The sequence below is a fragment of the Hippoglossus hippoglossus genome, chromosome 6, assembly GCF_009819705.1.
Source record: "Hippoglossus hippoglossus isolate fHipHip1 chromosome 6, fHipHip1.pri, whole genome shotgun sequence".
Classification (NCBI taxonomy): domain Eukaryota; kingdom Metazoa; phylum Chordata; class Actinopteri; order Pleuronectiformes; family Pleuronectidae; genus Hippoglossus; species Hippoglossus hippoglossus.
Window position 1 is genome coordinate 14359749 of NC_047156.1, and position 22360 is coordinate 14382108.

General features: G+C 41.7%; 2 protein-coding genes across 2 annotated transcripts; one reads left to right on the plus strand and one right to left on the minus strand.

Annotated features, from left to right (window-relative positions):
• Positions 1-797: 797 nt before the first annotated feature.
• Positions 798-3807, minus strand: LOC117763726 (SH2 domain-containing protein 7-like). Its single transcript, XM_034589093.1, has 8 exons — positions 3593-3807; positions 3392-3507; positions 2805-2971; positions 2526-2615; positions 2132-2297; positions 1895-2050; positions 1159-1815; positions 798-1065 (listed from the first exon to the last, which is right to left on the minus strand). The coding sequence occupies exons 1-8, from the start codon at positions 3747-3749 to the stop codon at positions 1018-1020; spliced, it is 1557 nt and encodes a 518-aa protein (XP_034444984.1). The 5' UTR covers positions 3750-3807; the 3' UTR covers positions 798-1017.
• A 2310-nt stretch (positions 3808-6117) lies between these two features.
• Positions 6118-22307, plus strand: tbc1d2b (TBC1 domain family, member 2B). Its single transcript, XM_034587927.1, has 14 exons — positions 6118-6551; positions 8522-8672; positions 10067-10241; positions 11699-11850; positions 12024-12277; positions 14481-14924; positions 15130-15240; positions 15410-15606; positions 16705-17199; positions 17287-17404; positions 17647-17832; positions 19106-19227; positions 20025-20884; positions 21248-22307. Exons 1-13 carry the CDS (start codon positions 6210-6212, stop codon positions 20218-20220), a joined length of 2943 nt encoding a protein of 980 aa, XP_034443818.1. The 5' UTR covers positions 6118-6209; the 3' UTR covers positions 20221-20884; positions 21248-22307.
• The last annotated feature ends 53 nt before the right edge of the window (positions 22308-22360 follow it).

A 22360-nucleotide genomic window follows, 5' to 3' on the forward strand; every position in this document is an offset into this window, starting at 1 on the left:
TAGACCTACACATGAGGGTTTTGTAGAATTTCCCCATTTCCCCCTTTATCATCATGACATAATCATGTATTACTAGGATACTTTTCATGTAGGTGCATAACTTTCTTTAGAATTGCAAGATAGGCTGTTATTTCTCAGTGTTATTTACATTTCATCAGTTTCCCAGGGAATAATTCATGCATCTTGTTGAAAAAAATCAGGCATGTTTATTGAACTGCAATTTATAAGTGTGTGAAATTTGGTGCAGCTGGTTTGAATTTTTGTTTCTTATTAGGAAATATATTTATACTGATGTCTTTTTAACTTTTTAACATGTCTCCTTTTATCCCCAAAACTCGGAGAAATCTGAAAATCATAGAGCACATTGAATACGTTCAATATTGTATCTGCAGATGAGGAAAATTTCCCTAAACAAAAACTACATTGCACTGCACAATAGTGTGCACGGTAAACAGCATATGTTTTCCCTCTGTACAGTCACTAAGTTTCCATATTTAGGTCTGTGCTGAACATCGTTTCCCTTTATCTCAAGAAGGATTCAAATGATCACATCCCAAATCCTAAATCCCTGCAGTGAACCCAGCTCCGTATCAGCTGAATAATAATGAAATGAGGGTCATGAGCAGGCAGTGATTAAACTGTAGAGCCTGAACTCTTCTTTTCGTCTGCCTGGCAGACTCTGTCATCTTTATCTGACCACATGGTTTCTGTTGAAATAAAATAGGTCTTGAGGAAACACAATTTCCCTATTGATCCATGTATGGATTTATGTTAAATAAGTGGTTTTGGGAAAGTTCGGTATACAATGTGCATTTTATTTGGCTCATCTGGAAAATGCAAATGCATCATCATTTTTAAATAAATACATTCAAAACAAAAAGACATTTGAATATCTATGAACACGTAAGTCTACGTTGAACATATAAAATAAGTTGTCACAGGTTGTATATTAGTAGCACAGTAGTGTCAGAGTGGCAAGAGTCAACATGTCCTTCAGCGGCTGGTTACTGAGCCTCTTCACCATTTCCACTTGGCCTCAGGGAAATGCCATTTGCGTTTCTCATTCTGCAGAAGATTATCATTATTAAATATGATGAATGACAATTATATGTGAAGAATTCAGAATTTGAATGAAAAACATTTGAATACATTGCTAACCTTTACTACCTTGGGTCTGAAGTCCTCCAGAGGCTCGTAAGTGTTATTGTTGGTTTTCGGATGAACTGAGTCCTCGTGCACAGGAATCAGCTCGTATGTGTTGTCTTCAGAGGGGTGATTGAAGAGGGCCACACCAGGGACCTCAGCGTACAGTGACTCACTGCTCTGCTCTGATGTCAGTGAGCTGCTCTCAGGCGCTGCACTGTGTGGGCTGCCAGATTTACCAGCCAGGTAATAAAGGGCAGGGCCTAGACCACATGGGTCTGACTGTGGGAGACTGCGCGTGGCTTGTCTGATGGGCTTGGGGGAAAGTCTTGGTGGGGTGTGTGGGGGTGTAGTCAGCCTGTAAAATTGCTCCCCGTCAGAGCTGTAGTCCGGACCAGACCTTCTATTGCTGCTCTCTGGCAGGCTGAGTTGGGGGTACAGAGACGGTCCTTGTCCTGACGGAGGACTACACCGACTGACAGTCTGATTCTGGCTGGTGGATCTCTCGGGCCTCGTTGGATTGTCTCCAGGTAAATGGCCCTGAAAGACGTGCTGGGATCTTGGTTTCTCCCTGGGTGACTGCTTCCTGAGCTGAGCGTACAAAACACTGTCCTGGTTGTGCAGGGGGCCGTTGTCGAAGTGCCTGTTCCTCTGAGGCAAAGGTGGTACTTCCTGGTTGACACAACAAGCCATCTTGTTAAAATCTGCTCAGAGATACTGATTCTTCTACATTTACTTCAACTGTACTCACCTCTAGTGTCCTGTTGCTCTGCCTTGGCTGAGTGCGTGGCCGCTCAGCGGGCAAGTCAATCCGTTGTTTTGGCACATTCTTACCAGCTCTGTCGGAAGCCACAGGTTTTTCTTTTTGAGAGAGCTGGATGGTATCGTAAAGCTCTTCGTTCAGCACCTGCATGAAGGCAAAAACCAAAAAAAGTCAGACCTATTCATTCTGGATAAATTTTACCCCAATAAAGTGACTTAAACTCACCTCAGAACAGGAAGATGTCAGAAATTCTCCAAACGGTTCGATGGGGCTCGACATGTAGAAGTTTATTAGCATAGGTATCGTGTCATGTCCCTTACTGTCTCCACAGACTACAAACTGCCCTTCTTCATTTTGGTTTATCACAAAGTGTCGACACCGATCTATGCCTCTGCAACAAGAAAAAACAGTTTGTTTAAGCCTCAAGTCTCTGCACAATACATCCTTGTTCAGTTGATCAAATTTTTGCGTCAAAAACTTTATGCTTATTTCTTGGATTCTATTGATTGTAAAATGATAACAATTTGAATTGGAGTTTAGTGGAAATTACTGAAATAACACAGAAACACACAACAACCCACACAACACAACACAATGTTCATACTAAGTCATTACTTACTTATAGGAGAGTATGTACCCGATGGCCTTATCACTGAGACGCACCAGGAAACAGCCCGGCTCCTTTTCTCTGAGTATGTCTTCAGCATCCCTGTAGATAAAAGTAGAAAAGACGCAAAACTTAATACTCAATACTTTTTTGTACACATGCATGATGTAAATGGTTTAAAGGAACAGAGTGGTAGATTCAAAAAGAGAAAGAAAGGTGGCTTATGTCCAAAGAAAGTGAGTAGTCTCGAGCAGTTTAATATTTAACACGCTTTCCTCAATCGATACTTACTTTCTGGTGATGAAGCCCAGGAACCAGGTGGGGAATAAACCGTTGTGGACGATGTGGGGCACTTGAGTCTCTAGGAACCACTTTGATGCCAGTTCCCTCAGTTTTCCTTGGGTCACTTCAGCGTGAGAACTCCTGTGTTTTTCTCTGGGCTCCATCCTCGCTCGGTCCTAATCAGAGCCACACAGACACTCAGTGACGACAGACTGTTATTGTCTCCTAACATCCAGAACTCATTTGTTTATTTTCCAGGAGGTGTCAACCAGAAATTCAAAGCAGCTCGATGATATCATCACTGCTGCAGGAAAAACTGTTCACTGTTACTCACATGTGCAACTTTTTAATACTGTATAACATGTATTAACTGTTTAATCACAAATCCATGCGGAATCCAAAATGTTCAAAGAACTCTCTGACTTTAAAAATAATGCTGTATTCCCTATTCATTCAAAGACTATCTAAATTTAAATGATAATCGTAGATTTAAAATAGTAAAATTGAAGTAATAATAGACTTTCTCTCCTGCTGATGTTATTAAATTGTTTTCTTTAGGTGAGATAAGTGAGTGTTCATTAAAGCAGTGTTCTTACCTTGAAGAAAAGATTCAGACAATTCCTGAAGGAGGGTGATTTTGGATCCTTCGACCCTGAGAAGATCTTTTCCAATCTGGGTTTCTGTCTCCCGTACGGTGCGCACCTCTCAACCCCTAGGAAAAGAAAAGAAATTAACACTGATTCTTTCTTGTTTAGATATAAAGCTCTGATGCTGTTGTTTCTTGATAGAGTTCATACCTTCCCCTGAGACTGACCGTGTGGGGTTTGAACCTGGAGCCATTTCAGCAAACATTAAAAACCCTTCTCTCATCTTCTCATTAGCCTGTGATCTGCTATCAAAGGTGTTCTGAGGGAGTTCAACTCCCAGACATGAGGAGATATAGACAGATGACATTTAGAATTACATACTTTTTTCCACCAGCTTGGAAAGCAGTGATGCTCGGCAACGACACAATAACAGTTTGTACGTCTCATTTGCATGAAAGAGGCGGCTGAACAAACAAGAGCTTCCTGAAGAGAGACGGAAAAAGAACTGTACAGAAAATGTGGTTTGTGCACACGGGTGCATTCATTTGCAGGAGGAGGTTGTTTTACCCACAGACTGTTTGATTTACTGTAGTAATGGGAGCTGAGCTGCGTCACCATGTTGATCTCTTGTGTTTCCTCATTTGGTTTTACAATACATTCTGGTTATGGTTGTTGAGGCAGGTATGAAGGACTGGAAATATCTGAGAAAACTTGCAAAGACATTGGAAGTCGTAACCCAAATTAAATCAGATATTTCCCAGCCGTGTTTGTCATAAATAAATACTCATACCCTCCACTGCTGAGACAGTCGTCATGAGTCACTTCCAGCAGTTCCAGCTCCATGGCGAGGAGCAGTATAGGAACCCCCCGTGGGGGAGAACAATGACCAGAAACAGTCTGTGTCATACTGAGCGGGATGAGACTGGATTTTATTACTGTAAATTCAACTGATAAAACATCTGCGATCAATGTGGTTTGGATTTTGTTTATGTTTATATTATTACAAAATACAATCAAATTAAGTTAGAGGCTCGTGATCCACCAATGCAGCCGGCATTAAAGCTAGGGTAGGTAATCCTGGAAAAGTCAAGAGCAGGCCACACTTTGAAAAAAACTTCCCACCCTCCTCCTATCGGCCCCCTCGTCGAAGCTAAGGCCATATAACACTTAAAGATTTATTTAGTTTATTACAGTCCTGCGAGGGACACAGACGACTTCATCTGTCAATGCTATCATGACATGAAGAGGAAACAAATACCAGCCCTATCACTAAGTACATACTGTACATATTTTCCCTGTATGACTAAGTATTGCAACACACCAGGGCCTAGAATTTCAACATCATCTTTAACGGTGCCGTCTTCTGGTTTTAAATGTCTCTGTGAGTCACCATCTGCTCCTCTGGGGGTGTGAACAGGTTTGGGGTCAAATGCTTTCTCTGTTGTGTTTGTAAATTACCATATAATCACTATTTGTGCATACTATGTAAATGTGAACATAATGAATTGTTAACAATGCTCAAGGAACATAAACGTACATGTTTTTCAACAGTTGCAGTGCAGTACAGTATTTTCTGATATATGTAGAAAAAAGAGGCAGATTTGTCTCATCAGACAGTTGCCAGCCAGGAGGCGGTTTAAGATCGTTTTGAAGTCTTCTGGCGACATATCCAAGAGGAGGATGTGGGTCTTTAGAAGGTCACAAGTGTGTTGATGCCTGTTAAATGTCAGTGCAAAAGCACCACATCAGTTTTTCTTACACCTTCCTTTAAACAATGGGTAAAACTGCATTGCAGTTATATAAAAGAGTTTACATGGGAAAAATGTATAGGTGCACTTCCAAACATAGACCACCCATCTACTATTCTTTCCCACATGCATCATGTTATAACAAGAGTGCAACTATAAAGCATCCAGTATCATACATGGTTAATTTTACTATTACATTTATCTATAGCTGTAAAGTTACAGGGGTACTTTACAGATTGAGACTTTATCACAGAGAAGGTGCAGTAACACTACAAAGTCTTGATGATGTTAGATCTCATATCATTAAACTGTTAAACTCTGAAAAGAATAAAAAACATCCCTCGTTCAGCCCAATGACACAATGCATTTTAACATTAGTGGTACTTTTCTCTCAAACTGTAGGAGACTTTGTAGCACTCAGGAGGGATTTCTGACGATACGCTGATTCAATTTGACATCCCACAAAACAAAAAGCTATCAAACCTATAAAAGCAGGTAACAAGTTAAATATTTTCATATAAATATTTTATATTTTATTTCACTTTCAGTTATCCCCTAGCATCAAAATGTAGTCTATTCGTTTTCTTTTTTACTTTTTGTGTATTATGTGTATTATTACCTCCGCCAAGGAGGTCATGTTTTGGCCTGCGTTTGTATGTTTATTAGCAGGATTACACAAAAACAATACTCAATTGATATCCATGAAGTTTTGTGGAGGGGTGGGCCATGACCCAAGGAAGAACATATTTTATACAAATTTAATTATAACTTAACTTCTTTTTTATATTTTTCTATAATTTAATTTAATTTATATTGAATTTATTATTTTGGTACAAATTGTTTGCACATGGTTGTAATCAAAAGTAGAAAAATAAGAAAAAGTCACGTTGCTGCTCTCCTTGTGAAACAGCACCACCCAGCGGTGCTCCTGCCTCACACATGAACTACACTTTGAAGTGAACTACATCTCCCGTGCTCCCCCGGGGCAGGAGGCAGACAGTCATGCGGATGGAAGTAGCAGTGGGCATCCGCCGCTGCACAGAAAAGTCGAAGAAGAAGAAGAGGAAAGTTGGGGAAAGATGCACGAAGAGGAGGATGGCAGCGACGCGAGCCCCGCGGCGGCCCCGCGGATCACGGCCGCCAGGTCCATGGACGTGGCCGAGGTGGAGGGCGCGAAGGAGCAGGCCTCCAGGCTGTGCGGCTACCTGAACAAACTGTCCGGCAAGGGGCCACTGAGGGGCTACAAGCCGAGGTGGTTCGTGTACGACCCGAGGAAGTGCTACTTGTACTACTTCAAGACTCCGCAGGACAGGCTGCCGCTCGGACACATCGAGGTGGGAGACGCGTGTTTCTGCTACGACGTGGAGGGGGAAGAGGGTCAGTTTGAGATCCGCACCGCCGGGAAGGAGTTCCTCCTGAAGGTAGGAGCTGAAGGTGTGATGACTCCTGGCTGCGCTGAGGCTGTGTTGCTGTGATTTCTCACTTCCTCCTCTGAGTGAGGGGAGGCAGACACACCCATTCACACTGGACACAGTCACAGCCTGCAAGTGTCATGTCTTCCAGATCCGTGTGTTTACTTTTAAACATAGATTTAAGTGCACATGAGCTCATAGACTTTATATAAAAGTGTCACAGCCATAGATTCTATATAAAAGTGTCACAGCCATAGACTGTATATAAAAGTGTCACAGCCATAGACCGTATGTAAACGTGTCACAGCCATAGACCGTATATAAAAGTGTCACAGCTATAGACTGTATATAAAAGTGTCACAGCCATAGACCGTATATAAAAGTGTCACAGCCATAGACTGTATATAAAAGTGTCACAGCCATAGACTGTATATAAAAGTGTCACAGCCATAGACCGTATATAAAAGTGTCACAGCCATAGGCTTTATATAAAAGTCTCACAGCCATAGACTGTATATAAAAGTGTCACAGCCATAGACTGTATATAAAAGTGTCACAGCCATAGACTGTATATAAAAGTGTCACAGCCATAGGCTTTATATAAAAGTGTCACAGCTATAGACTGTATATAAAAGTGTCACAGCCATAGACCGTATGTAAACGTGTCACAGCCATAGACCGTATATAAAAGTGTCACAGCCATAGACCGTATATAAAAGTGTCACAGCCATAGGCTTTATATAAAAGTGTCACAGCCATAGACTGTATATAAAAGTGTCACAGCCATAGACCGTATATAAAAGTGTCACAGCCATAGGCTTTATATAAAAGTCTCACAGCCATAGACTGTATATAAAAGTGTCACAGCCATAGGCTTTATATAAAAGTGTCACAGCCATAGACTGTATATAAAAGTGTCACAGCCATAGACTGTATATAAAAGTGTCACAGCCATAGGCTTTATATAAAAGTGTCACAGCCATAGACTGTATATAAAAGTGTCACAGCCATAGGCTTTATATAAAAGTGTCACAGCTATAGACTGTATTTAAAGTGTCTCATGTGATGCCCTCTCTGCTGCTGTCATGTGACTTGTGACCGGGGTCAGTGCCAAACCAGGGCCCTGTGGTCTCACTCCTCCTGGCTGCTGCCTAGGCTGAAGCAGATGGAGTGAATGGTTAACACCAGGCCCGCCTGCATGGCCTGAGGCAGGAACAGAGACTGAAACCAGGATCTGCGCTCTTTCACTTGACAGATCTTTTTAGTAACCTGATATTTAAACTGTTTCATATGTTTAATTTGCCTCCACAGCTGTTATCTTGCATCCAGACAGGGTGTCGTTCCATTACTATTGATGTGTGAGTTGTCATTTAATCTTTGAACTCAAAACGCCTCCTGGGCAAACACTTGGCCCTCTGAGACTAATGGAAGTGTTTGTTTTTTATCCATGCAAATGAATCACCCTTTGTGCTTTCAGGCATGCACTGAACTCTGCAGATTCTCAGCACTTTCTCAGCAGGAGGTGCATGTGTGAACGCATAAATGTCCGAGTGAGAGCCTCCGGATTATCTGCAGACTTTCTCTGTGGGGGGTTGTTGACGCTTCTTACACGCAACAGATGAAAAATTAACAAGAAAACAAATCTCTCCTGGCGAAAAAACGGTGACACACCTAGAAGACACTGACGAAGGTGTCTAGAGAGTTTGTGGTGATAAGAGGCGACACCAGTGTATGTGTAATCTCCACAGCAGAATTAATGTTACTTCCTGCCCCTGTCTGCTGCACCCGGTTGCACGACCTCTCACCTGAATAATATGGAGGATTTGTTGCTGTTGTGAACGCGTCGGTGCTGAGAGCCCCCCGCTGCGTTGTGCATGTGTGAAAAGCAAACGGCGAGTAAAGTGCGGAACGAATTCTCCGGACTTTATCCACAGGTCGTCTGAAAACTCTTATTCGTGTTGTTGTGTTTGTGTCTCCAGGCCCCCAGCAGGCAGGTGATGAACTTCTGGCTCCAGCAGTTGCAGCAGAAACGTTGGGAGTACAGCAGCACTCGGAGCTCCGGTCAGAGAGACAGCTGGAGCTCCCCGACCCTGGCCTACCCTCCCACTGGCCTTGTCGGCAAAGACAATGGTAGGCAGACACACACAGGTACACACAGTGTGAATGTACGCTGTGGACACGACACTCGCGTCACTGCTCTGTTTCATCATGTCCCGGCACCAGCTGAAAGTAAACAACTGTATCTGATGGGTTGATGTTGACACAACTGCTGCAAACACCAGTCGAGTTATTTTGTTGCCAGGTTCCCAAGTTTTAACAGTAAGAGAATGTAGGAGTGGTTTTATCGAGCGGTGAATCCTGCGGAGGATCCCCTGCTGTGCTCTCACATTGAGTTTCTGCAAACGTTATACTAGGAGGCCAGGCGGAGAAAGTCCGCAGAAACTCCAGAGGCTCTCATTTGGAAAATTGCGTCCACATATACCCCTCCTCCAGAGAAACTCTGGAGGAGGGGTAGGAGGAGGATCTCGGGAGTTCAGTGCTCTGTTGTGGATCAGGCTTGCTGTTTGCAACGTTTACTCACAAACATCTGATGCTGAAACATGTCAGAATAAATCCAGGCCATTAGCATTTACAGTACAGTGCATTTATAGAGCTTCATAGAGCAACATGTTACATAGCATAGTCTGATCAGGCTACTGCTTGTTTACACTGGAACTCAGGACAATGCGTCCTCAAGCAGTTGGCAACTGTTGAATGTTGTTGTCGCACAATGCTGTGAAAACTCCAGCAGGACGTTATTATCTAAGATTAGAATATTCCACATGTCTAAATTGAATTATGTTTATCTGGGATAAGATCAGAACATGCTGTTCACATGATGTCTTATTCAGAATAATGTCTTAAAGGGATAGTTCACCCAAAAATGAAAATTCTTTCATTATCTACTCACCACTGTGCCGATGGAGGGGTGGGTGAAGTGTTTGAGTCCACAAAACACTTTTGGAGTCTCGGGGGTAAACAGCGTTGCAGCCAAGTTAAAAAAGGCTGTAGGTAAAAATGTATTCAGGTTTGGAAGTGTGCATTTGTGAAATGATTTTAAATGTGTTCAAATTACTTAAATTACAAACACACATTTGTGATAACACACAAGTACATACAAAGCATTGTTGACATTTGTAGATCATGTGAAACACATTTGCGACCATTTTTCCCTTTTATACAACGTTCCCACATCTTCCGAGTTAATTTCATACAAAGATGAAAATGTATAGTCAGCATGCTGGGCTTAGAAATGCAACACAGTGATTGTTAGAGAGTTGCTCATGAACCCACAGGCATGTATCCTGCTGTAAATAGCTTTGTGGGTAACTCCAAATATTTCTTTGCTTTATTTTGGAATCCTTTGGTGTCATTTAATCTAAAAATAACAAGATGAATCCAAGATCCTAAGAAGGAGTAGTGGTGAGGCGAGTGCTGTCGTATTGATCCGATGTTATTCTCATCGTCTCTGTGTTGCACTTCAGATGGTTTCATCTTTGAGAAGCTGAGCGAGAGCATGGAGAAGGTCCGCAGCGACTTTGCCATGGAGACGGAGACAGAGGGCGGTTCAATGGTGGGGATTCAGACGGCCAGAGGAGCCTCCGCTGTGTCCACCAACCCTCTCAACTTCTCGCTCAAAAACCTTGGTACAGAACTCAAGTAAGGCTCAGTTATATCGTACATACAGTTTTTGAAAAAAGATATCACATTTTCAGGTCTTTGTTTCGAGTCCCTGCTGAACAGGTGCAGCTAGTTTGTCCGCTGCAGCGTGTGCCCCTAGAGAGCTGTAGTGAGGAAACAAAACACCTCCTCCGTTCTTCTTGAAGTTGTCAGCAGGAGAGGAAATGGTTACATCCAGTTCACAAGTTGCTCCAGTATTGAGACATCAAGAGTTCCCCTTCTGGTAATCTTGGAGAAACTCAGCTGCGATGCTGTTGACTCCACACGACATCCCTCCATACCAGTCTGCTCTAAGATGATTTAGCCTCAAAGGCATTTCAAAAGGCAAAATGTGTTTCCTGAGACACATACAGAGCAACTAGTTGTGTCCTGATAATTTAATAAAATGTTTATGAAATGGGGTCCGTAGAGCTGCTAACTGAACCTGTTTTGTGTCTGTCAGTGTGTTATTTTCTGCTCGTAGAACTAATGATGCGATCAGAAGCGGCTAAATCTAAAAAATGTAAAGGCTCATTTATGCTGCCTTAACGTACGAACAGTGATACGTGGGTTTCAAACTGTCGCTGCCCACATACTTCCATGTATCCTTTATGTTGGCGACAGTGGAGAAGGTTCTGATAATGTGCTTCTTAAGAAAGACGCAAATGCTGCCGTGTTGTAAGCAGCGATGTTTCAATTTACCAACTCGTAAAGTCTCCACCATTGTTGAAATTTCTTCTTCGTGTCCTATGATCATCTCTTTTCAACTATTGGCTACACTGCCCCCCCAGGATTACTTCTGGTACTGCTACATTTCGTCTGTTTCATCTGTGTCCTGAAGCTTTCAGAAGACGTGCACAGATGAGCACAAAATGAGCGCCGAGGATAGACACTAGGCTCCGTCCATTTCAGTACACATATCTAACGTTGAGCATAAATTAGCCTTTACTGTAACAGCAGAGCCCTGAGGTTAAAAGATGCTTATTGAGGCCTAAAGTGAAGTGCGATTCATCATGTGGGCTCTGTGGGCAGCTACACTTGTTAAAATGTGTCCTTAATGTGTGACGGTTGTGGGGTCGATGTGTCTGCTGACGAGGTGTGAGGCAGGCGACAACTCGAGTGTCACACTTGTCGTGGCCTTTTACAGCTGTTTTCACTTTAAAGAATGCTTTTATAACTATGATTCATGGCTTCCCATTTATTCCAATGCGATGATATAATTGATTAGTATTTAATTTAAAAAGACATTAGCAGCAGCAGAATTTATGGCAACACTCTTAATATATTAACAAAGGATTTCTTTGTGCTTATGTTACTATTCAGCAAGGAGTAGAACTTCATGTTCCCTGCAGTTAGTCCGTGATGTCTGTGGATTTGAACGGCTTGCACAAAGTAGCAGTCACTATAGCTCCACTCCTGGTCTTACTCACCCTGCTGTCTGGTTTTTGTTCTGTCAGGAACTCCATGTCTTATCTGCGGCAGGGCAAGGGAGCTGAGAACAGGCGCAGTGTGTTTTACACTGGTAACAACAGCACAGAGGAGTGGGAGCTGGTGGACGCCCCGCCCAAGGACTTCATTGAACAGAAATCTCACCCAGACACACTCAGACGTACGTCCACTTCATGTTTCCTTAAACACTTCTGGTTTAATACTCATACTCTGCTTACATTCCCCATAGAAGAAATGTATCCATTTTTTGCATCCAGCTCCTGAAGTCTCTTTCATAACTTACACAAAACTGTGTTTACAGGCAACAAGTAAGAAAATTCTCTTCTCTCTCAGATTCCTTTGGATCTGCATTTACATTTGACTTTGTGCGAAATTCGGCCCGGCCTAAGAAGCCGCTGCTTCGGGACATGATGGCCTCTGGGAGGTTTGGGCGCAGTGCTGAGACACGCAGTGCTGAGAGCTCGCCAGTGGAGTGTAACGGCAGCAAACCTTTGGAGATGCAGCTTCGCCTCCAGAGCCAACAGGAAGAACTGAGCCGCATGGAGCAGGAACAGGCCAAACTCCGAGATGAGCTCGCCAGTCAGAAGGTACACACTGTCATTATCTCTCCCAATGTAATAGCATTTCAAAAAGGAGTGTGATTAATCAAATGAGTATGGAATGTATTAGAATTTTATTGTTTATTGTGTTTGCTAAACACACAAAACTTCTGTTGATCAATGTAAACATTCTGATTGCTTTATATCAACATGTTGCCATGACTGTTTATGAAGCCAAATCATCTTGATCGCCCCCTGGTTGCTGGATGCAATATAGATCATAAACCCCCCTCCTCCTCCATGTTAGTGGATGGGACACGGACCAAACTAAAAAGTCCAATAACATGTCAAATATATTTTCTCAAAGATGTTTTCTTTTGTTTAAGTAGTTCTTATCATTAAACATCAAGTGCACATTTTTCCATTTAATCTCTTCTGTTCAACCTGTCTTGTGTCATCTCTAAGTGGATGTAGCAAGGATTCATTGGTTTTCACAATGATAGATTGTCAGGACTTCATAATGTCTGACTCATCCACTTCAGAGGGATTACCCAACAGAATTTAGTGCTTGAAATAGTATTTCAGTGAATTTAGCTGGAGCCTGTGGTGGTGGTGTTTGAGTTGGAGCTATGAGTAGTTCTGACTCTCTCACTGACACAGGAAGACAAAAAATGTAAAGTCATGCTAAAGCAAGAACTGATGGAACAACAGTTCTCCTCAAAACAGTCACCAGTGAGCTGTTCCCTGTTCTTGTTTTTAGTGTTAAGAGACTAGCTTGTGTATGTGTTTGTGTTTGTGTGTGTGTGTGTGTGTGTGTGCGCCTCAGTTGTGAGGTAGTTAAGAGTCAGCAGCTCCAACTTAGGCAGGAATTTCTAACTGACTCTGGAGACAACTGGTTGTTGTCTCTGTGTAACTGGAAATGCAATACAAATTTGTTGCATGTGACATATTGTGTCTCCATCTGTGTGAGCACACATGTAGGTGTGTTTGTGGAAGCACACTAGCCACATTTTCTCAGTGCAGCATATTAGACGATGGTACACCTCTGTTGTTGATGTGAATGAGACGTCATGTGGGCATAGTGGAGGATAAACGTCACATGTTTCTCTTGTCAGCCTGACTCCAGGTCCAAATGAGCATCGACACATTTTTTTATTATATTAGTGTTGGTGGGTTTTTTCCAGCTCTGCCATAAAACTTAGTGGGAAACCCTAACTAGCACACACTTGGCTGCTTGGTTAGAACAACAAGTTGATGTTTGTCAAGACATTTTAAGATTTACTTCCTTGTTCCGTGAGTTTTGTTGTCAGTTTCAGTAACAGGCTGCAAGATTGTGGCGATTAATTTAGAATACAACTAGTATGTGGAGCAAAATGTAGGACTTTACATATTATTACACTACATAATAGTAATACTTACACCCTTAATATTTGGCAAGCTTAGTTACTCTGTTCCCAGAAATGATTAGAGTAAACAAATATATTAAATGTAATTTCAATATTGTCCATAGTAAATCTTACGATGAAGAATGGGGTCACTTAAAGGGAAAAGTAATCTTTCAAAAATGTAATAGAAAAGAAGTAGTAATTTTTGTGAAAATAAAGTCATAATTTTCTGAGAATAAAGATGTAATATTACAAGGAAAATGTCACAATATTACATTTAGTATCTATTAAGTTTATTATTTATTATTAAGTTGTTATTATTAGGTTAAGTGTAATTTTAAAGGAGTAATATTAGAAGAACAGCCTGTCGTCTGTGTTAAAATGACGAATGTGGAGCATACTGTATTATAGGTTTCACAAATAACAAAATACTTCATCTTTTGTCACATCAGCACCACATTATCATATCAGGGCTTTAAACAAATTTAAATCTGCTCTGAAGAAAGATTCACACAGACTTGAGGATATATCCTCGAGGAAATTGTGTTGACTGTGACGTTATCGTTGGTTACCTCTGAGTGATATTCAAAGGGGTTTCGTAAACAGTGAGATCTGTAATCAAGATTTTGGATCCAGAAAGAGTGGAACTCTGCCAAGTAGGGGTGTTCTGGGTGGTTTTCTCCTAAATAGTTTTTTTTCTTTATTCTCATAATATGACTCTTTTCTTGTTAAATTAAGACTTTACTCTTGTAATATTATGACTTCAAATGCATGTTTTCTGTGAACCAGGCAACGTCATTTCAAAACATAATTTTGACCCTACAAGTTGATGTGTTGACAAATTGACTTTGTCTTTTATCACCCAGGAGCTGGTTAGACTTCTGCAGCAGACTCTCAGGACGTCTCAGAGCGAGCGGCCAACAGTCCGCTGTCCGGCCCCGGCTCCTGATCCATCCACAGCCTCAGACCAGGCCCAGGCCCAGGCCCAGGCCCAGGCCTCTGAAGTAACCCAGGAAGAAATCGCCCAGCTGGAGAACCTGCTTCAGGAAAGAGACGGACAGATCCAGGCCCTGTGTGGCCACATGGAGCGTCTTGCCTTGGAGAAGGAGAGCCTGCAACAGGAGCTGAAAGGCTTGAAGATTAAAGTAGGGGAGATGAATGAGCAGCTGGGTATGATGATGGAGACCATCCAGGCTAAGGATGAAGTCATCATGAAGCTGTCGCAGCAGAGCCCTGAGGACAGTGGAAATCCAAATGATGCAAGTTCACTGTCTCCAATCAAAGAGCAGCCGGAGCTGGACATCCTGAAGGTGCAGAGGAAAACACTTAAACCTGATTTTTAGAGAGAGACAATGAAGCTGCTGATTATGAGCACTGATTCTGTGGGAATCGATTGGTAGTCCAGGAAAAGTTTGTTTTTCTTTAGCTTCAGTGTATGATCCACAATTATTATTTTCTTTTTGTGGTTAAGTTCTCACTGTTTAACCCGACAAACTATGTGTTTTTTATTTTCAGGACAGTCTTCAAGGCTACAAATCCCAGAACAAGTTCCTGAACAAAGAGATCCTGGAGCTGACAGTGTTACGCAGAAATGCAGAGAATAGAGAAAAAGCTTTAGAAGCAAAGGTACTGTCTTGTCTCTGGTGGTTAATGGTGCATTTTCCTGTTAATAGAAACAGGAAGTCTGAGTGGTAGGGGAAGTCCAGTGTTGAGCTTGGCTGGTGCCCCCTAATTCTTAAAGTGCAAAACAATCAGAAACTTTATTGTAATCCTCTGCTTTTTTCCTTTCCTGCAGTGTACGGCCCTGGAGGCCAAGTTGTGTCAGGTGGAGAGTAAATATCTGGTGCTGCTTCAAGAAGTGAAGACCCCGGTGTGTTCGTCTTCGGAGCAGAGCCCTGCCTGTGACGTCATTTCCAGATTGTTAGAGGATGCTCTGCAGGTAGAGGGCTCCGATCAGCACGAGCACCCCATCTTCAAACCAAGCACTGTCAGGTATGGACATTAAACGTTAGGAAACATTAGAAGCAAATGTGTCAGTCCCTGGACATGCTGTTATATGTAGACTTCACAAATCATGGAAAAATCTATTTCAGGAGAGACGGATATTATCCCAGTAGTCTTAACAGACACTGTTGCATGAGAGTCACAAGACCTGTTGTACCTTGATTAACAGCGACACCCATTTATTAAACCAGAAAAACAGGCTCTGCTGAATGGGTCTAATAATATATCTAGTGCTCTATGAATCTCTCTCTGTCGGTGTAAAGCATATCTCAAGAACCATTCGTCTTATCAACTTCACACTTGACATGTGTATTCTTAATGGTCCAGGGAAGTGCAGTGTTTGATCTGGTGCAGTTTGTACATGCGACATGTTCATTATTAATAAAAAGTTAAACAGGCGACCAGCCCCTGTAGCAGTAGGTGGGGGTGGGGCAGTGTGCTAATAGTCAGTCCACGGATCAAGTTCTTCTATGTCCTTGCATAAACTAAAGCAAACTTCTGTAACTGGGTCAAACTCTACACCAAACTATTTTGATAATTTTGATTTCACCATATCAGACACACGCAGATCTGACAAGTAACAGGTGCCACGCTTCACCACGCTTCATCAAGTTCCACAGAACTTGGAACTGAAGATTGTGCCAACTGTTTAACAGACTCTGAAATAGCCGTCATGCATTGGATGATGTTATATAAATACTTCAAACTTATATATAAGCCACACATGTGAACAGGACTAAAGCAAATTCAGGTTCATTTTGATGAAAAACACTGATTATAAAATCTTCACTGCAGATAAAGCAATTTTTCTAACTTCACTCTGCACCATAGACTGTTTTATAAAAACTTCATGTTTAAGGGAGGACTCACGTATGACAAGGAATAATTCATAATTCTGAAGTAGCTCTGGAGCACTAGCACAGGACAGCTCATTCCAAACAGGCACTGCACTCGTTATTATAAATTCAGGAAATCCTTACATCATGTTGGATAGAACAGAGTTGCCTAAGTTTAAATATCTTTTGCATTAAAGTGAGCGTCACTGATTCTTGACTACTTTGTCTCTCTGTTTTGAATCAACCTCAGTGAGTACGACGTGTTTGGCTTCAAGACGGTGCCTGAGGAAGAGGAGGAGGAGGAGAAGCTGTTTGCGAAGGTGAGAGCCTTGGAGCTGAAGTCGCTGTCCATGACGAACCAGGAGGTGTCCGTAGGAGTAAAGTGGGAGAACTACCTGGCCAGCACCATGAACAGAGACCTGGTGCACTCCCCTGAGCTCAAAGCCCTGATTCGCTGCGGTGTGCCGCACGAGCACCGGTCCCAGGTGTGGCGCTGGTGTGTCTCCTTCCACGTCAAGAAATTTCGGGACCATTTGGCGCCGGACTATTACGAGACGTTACTGAATGTAGCCAGGGACAAGCCCAACCCAGCCTCGAAGCAGATCGAGCTGGACCTGCTGCGTACTTTGCCCAACAACAAGCACTACTCCTCTCCGAGTGCGGGCGGCATCCAGAAACTCAGGAACGTCTTGATGGCGTTCTCCTGGAGGAACCCAGATATTGGCTACTGTCAGGGACTGAACAGGTACTGGAGGGGATCTGGTTTTCCTGCTCTTCCCTCTCTCCTCTTATGCCTTGTAACCATTCATTTTTATTGCATGTATTTCCTCAGGCTGGCTGCCATTGCCTTGCTCTATCTGGACCAAGAGGACGCCTTCTGGAGCCTCATAGCTATTGTGGAAGTGTTCATGCCGAGAGACTATTACACCAAGACTCTGCTTGGCTCACAGGTAAACACGCTGAAATGATATACTGTGATACTGGAGAACACGGGACAAGTTGCTGCTTCCTCAGGAGTGTTTTTTTCTTTTCTTGTGATGGTGATGTCATATTCATGTGACCGAGCCTGCTGCTCATGACATACCAGAGCAGGAATGCAGTGCACTGATCAGTCTTTCTATCTGCTGGACTTTTTTCTGAAGTTTTTCCTCCTGCTGTGAAAATAAAATCCTCTGTTTTCTTGGTTCTGCAGGTTGACCAGCGCGTGTTCAAGGACCTGATGTTCGAGAAGCTGCCGCGGCTTCACGCCCACTTTGAGCAGCACAAGGTCGACTTCTCCCTCATCACCTTCAACTGGTTCCTGGTGGTGTTCGTGGACAGCGTGGTGGGCGACATCCTCTTCAAGATCTGGGACGCCTTCCTGTACGAAGGTCCAAAGGTAAGAGGCAAAAGAGAAAGTAAAACTCAGAGTCTCCGTTTTCAAACGCTGTCGCTCTATTTCTGGGATTTGTCCGGGCATGCTGTGAGCGTCTTGGAACTTCTAATGCAGCTGTTTATTTGTATGAGCTTAAATTATGCTCCTTCTATATATTGCATGTTTTCTGTTGGGGTGTTAACAAGTTCCCACAAGTGCATATTTAGTTGCTTGTCATATTAATTCACTGTGTCTCAAAACTTCAAAATCATTTGTGTTTGTATAGCTCCAGACATCTATTTATAGACTTTTTTTATTTACAGTGGGTCAAATGCTTTTGTGTTATTAAAAAGTTTTATGAGGAGCCCACATGAAATTATCCCCTAACTATCCAGCTGCTGAGCTTTTTAGCCTATTTTAGCTTTTTGTTTTGGTTCTATTATCTAAGTTAAATATACTCTCATTTTCGACAACATCACACATCTATGTTCAGTTAGAAAAGCTCTGACAAAGCACCAAAAAAAACCCAACCAAAAGGAGTTTTGGTATCAGGCTAAATCAATGCTACATGTCGGCACTGTGGTTTTTACATTGCAGTTTTTAACCACAATAAATGAATACGACATTAAACCTGGACTTGTTTTGGCCCTTTGGTGGCAACAGAACCAAACTGTGGACAGAGCACCAACATGCATATTATTATTATCTTCTTGTAATGTATGGTAAACTTGTTAGGTCACAGTTTGATAGTCACACATCCAGCATATACGACAACATTAGCAGTCTTTAGGAGTAATTCTTGCTCCCCGATGTTTAGTATTCACTTTATTTTTGTTTCATTTTCGGTCTCCGTGTGAGGCAATATCTGTGTAGTGCCCAGTGGGTTTTTCCATTGACTGAAAACGAAGCAGTCAGAGTAGTGAGAATGGCCCAAAACACTGAAGTCCAAAAAAACGAATAAGTTAAAGTCCCGTGGTGAGACTTTTTAAACATATTAACATGTCAAGTTTCTACCTTTTATATGATAAAAGACACATTTTGAGTAAAATGAGCAGTCAACACTACAGCTGAGTATTTCCACCTTTAAGGTTCGGTCACATTTAAGCAAATGCAACAATGGTGAACCTTCACTTTTTGATCAAATATTGTTACCTTCAGACATTCCTCTAAAAGTCAGAAAAACTCCATTCTTCTAAATGGACCTTGCATATTAAAGATGATGATGGGATTATCGTTTATGTTCACACAGGAAAGTCCAGTGGCGATTTCACAGCTTCTGATACTTTCCCCTCTACAGATCATATTTCGCTCCGCCCTCGCTCTCTTCAAGTACAAGGAGGAAGAGTTTTTGAAGTTGCAGGATTCCACAACCATCTTCAAATATCTCCGATACTTCACAGGAACAATCCTGGATTCAAGGTACAGTCACTGCTAACTGTTTGTTTTGGTATTTGCAGCCTGACTCAGACCAGTGTGTCTGCAGTAATAAGGAGCAAGGTCATTTACACTGGAGTAGCTGATTGTGTCCTCATGCTCTGTTACTGAGCATATCAACTCATACTGCTCATCTACAGTATGAGTTTGCATCTGTAGCTAAGCATTAAATAATCAAGAATCAACCAGAAGGGCACTCAGTAGCCTGAATACCTCCGCCAAGGCCCAACAGTCTCCTTATGAAACCACATTTAAATTCACTAGATCCTGAATTTTATTTGGAACTGCTCCAAATTGCACACTCATATATATCAATCTCATATTTTTTCTTTTCTGCCAGATTTCTTTCATCAAGATCCAGGAATTATTCTCTTAGAGATCAAGGACAATTTTGAAAAACGTCTGGCAATGTTGAACAAAGTGAAAAGAATTCCAGGATCCACTCCCTGATCCAGATCTGTCCCAAAATTTGTTATCTTTCTTGGGCCACGCCCCACCCCTCCAGGAAATGTCATGGAAATTGGTTGAGTAGTTTTTGTGTAATCCTGCAAACAAATAAATAAACAAACAAACAAAAACACAACTTTCTTGGCAGAGGTAAAAATTCTAACTCTAATACACTTTTAGACTAAGTAATACACTTAGTAACCTAAAACAAATACACAACACAGGGACAACAGGATGTCAAATTCAGTACTTATCCACAGCACAGTGTCTGCACAACAATATGAAACATCCAAGACTGACACAACAGTTTTTCCACCGTCTCTGTTTTTTTCCAGGAAGCTGATGAGCATCGCCTTCGGGGACATGAACCCGTTCCCCATGAGGCAAATCCAGAACCGCCGCTCCTTCCACCTAGAGAAGGTCCGTCTGGAGCTGACGGAGCTGGAGGCCATCAGACAGACCTTCCTCAGGGAGAGGGAGTCGAGTCAGGACGGACGGAGCTTCGTCAGCGACGATGAGGAGGATAATTAACCTGAAGCTGAAGACGAAGAGACCTCCTCCACACACCAGTGATGTGTCGCTGTTGTAAAAGGGATGTTCTGTCGTAAAGAGCTGTTGGAGTTGGTCTCCACATTGATGCTGGAACAATCGACTTCATACAAAGTCGAGGTGGAATCGTGTCAAAGGACCAAAACATTACAGGCCGTGTGGCTTACTATCAGTATTCCTGCCTTATTTCCTAAATACTTTATTTGCTGGATGCTTGTGTGTTTACCTGACGGCCAAAACTGTGTTTGTCTTATTATCTCTTCATCCTCCAATGCCAAGTTCAAACTTTCACTTCAGTCCAAATCAGTATTTTCGAAATCATGGCTGTGAACTTGTAATAAGTTGGAGATTTTTATACCTGTCGAAGAAATGATTGTTTACTCTTCTTTTCTTTTCATCGCAACTCAAATTTCCTCTGAAATGTCTTTTTTCCACTTGTTCTGAACAACACAATTTTTGTCTGTTGATGAACTTGAACTATTGATGCTGAAATTCATATGTTGCTAAAACTTAAACTTTAAGTGTTAGAGCCTTCAAATCATAAATGGGTGTTTATCATTCCATGTTGTGTGTGTGTGGTCCAGAAGCTCTTGTGATCAAAAACAAAATCTTACTCCTGTCTTATCAGTTTGAAATCAGGTGGAATGTTGTTATCTCTGGATTCAAATAACAAGAGATAATATTGTTAAGTCCATTTAATATCATCTGTCTGTATTTGGCAGAATTATTTCATTTTTAATGCTTGCAAATTACTTTATTATTAAATACAACTCAATATTTACATATTCCAAAGAAAAGTCTTAAAGGTCAAAGTGATGTGCATCTACATTTGCACTTAAGCTTGTGTGAAACTGTGTTACAGCCTTTGGACCTTGTCAGGAGAACATTTGATAGTATCACCCATATTAGTGGATTCCTGTTTACCTGAGTATTTTATCATAACTTCTTTAAAACATGTGCATTGTAATTTACCTCTGCCTCAGAGTTCTAATCTTAATGTATTATTTAGGTTTCAGTAATTCTTCTTTCCCCAAAGATTCTGGTGTTTTTCATACATTTGACCCCAACTTCTTTCCAATGCTGGGATTTCTGAGCCTCATCTCAAATTGCTGATGTATTTGCATTCGTTGTCCACAGTGTGGCAGTACAACATTGGTCTCTGTCCAGTGTTTACACGCGTCCACAGGTACCGATCACTGTGCTGGATTTCAGCTCAGGATGAGAAGTCACTTTTTCAGTGTGGTTGTTGTGTGAGAATGAAGTGATGATATGATTTGTCATCTATGGAGATTGTTTAACATGTGGAGCAACAGCTGTCTCTCCTCCACATCCAGGTACTAGGACATGACGGTTTCCTCTCCAGCACTGTGACCATCTGGTTTATGATTCATGGTGTTCAACTAACTACAGTCAAAAAATATTTTACAAACACAAAGAACCATGTTTTCATTTGGCTAAACAACATTTTGTTATTGTTTGAAATCTACGAGGTTTGGACACGTAGCCTTTTCCCTTGTTCGCTGATGTATTGTTTACAGCTTACAACTTTTATCTTTCTTTTACTTTTATTTACAGAGCATTTGTTTGCATCAAAATTGACCATGTTTTCTTTTCCTTGTTAAAATTGTTATTAAAATAGAAATGTAGATTTAAAAAACTAGGTTCAAATGAAATGAAATGATCCTCATGAGAGCAGGTCTCTCTAGCAATTGTTCAGTTTAAGCTAAAAAATTAATGCCAATGTTCACTTCTATTTCAATGCACAGCCACTTGTTCTGATGCTTGTTAAATAGCATTTTTCATGTTTTGTCATTTTATTTTCACATCGAATAAGCTACATGTAAAGCTACCCTCTCCTCTTCAGTTTTTCTTTTCGTCCTCTTTTTCTTTTCACATCCCTAAAGTGTCAGAATATTATTGTGCAGTCCATTGATTTGTTTGTAAATCTCTAAATTACCTTGTTCATTGTTACTCAGTATAAAGTGCAAAGCTTTTATGTCACTGAAGTGAGCGTACGCCACTCTTATGTTTTCGTAGCACACATTCAATAAAAAAAATGGTTGACTGAGTTTGTCGTCCCCTCTGTAGGTGTTTATAAGGAACGCTTTAGTAATCCTCACTT

Excerpts from the sequence above, each read along its gene's own strand:
- LOC117763726 (XM_034589093.1), bottom strand. The coding sequence starts at position 3,749 with ATGTCATCTGTCTATATCTCCTCATGTCTGGGAGTTGAACTCCCTCAG. Across the intron at positions 2,051-2,131 it reads TGACATCTTCCTGTTCTGAG|GTGCTGAACGAAGAGCTTTA; the intron begins GTGAGTTTAAGT and ends GCCTTCATGCAG. Across the intron at positions 1,816-1,894 it reads AGAGCAACAGGACACTAGAG|GAAGTACCACCTTTGCCTCA; the intron begins GTGAGTACAGTT and ends TGTGTCAACCAG.
- tbc1d2b (XM_034587927.1), top strand. The coding sequence starts at position 6,210 with ATGCACGAAGAGGAGGATGGCAGCGACGCGAGCCCCGCGGCGGCCCCG. Across the intron at positions 11,851-12,023 it reads TCACCCAGACACACTCAGAC|ATTCCTTTGGATCTGCATTT; the intron begins GTACGTCCACTT and ends CTTCTCTCTCAG. Across the intron at positions 19,228-20,024 it reads GGAACAATCCTGGATTCAAG|GAAGCTGATGAGCATCGCCT; the intron begins GTACAGTCACTG and ends GTTTTTTTCCAG.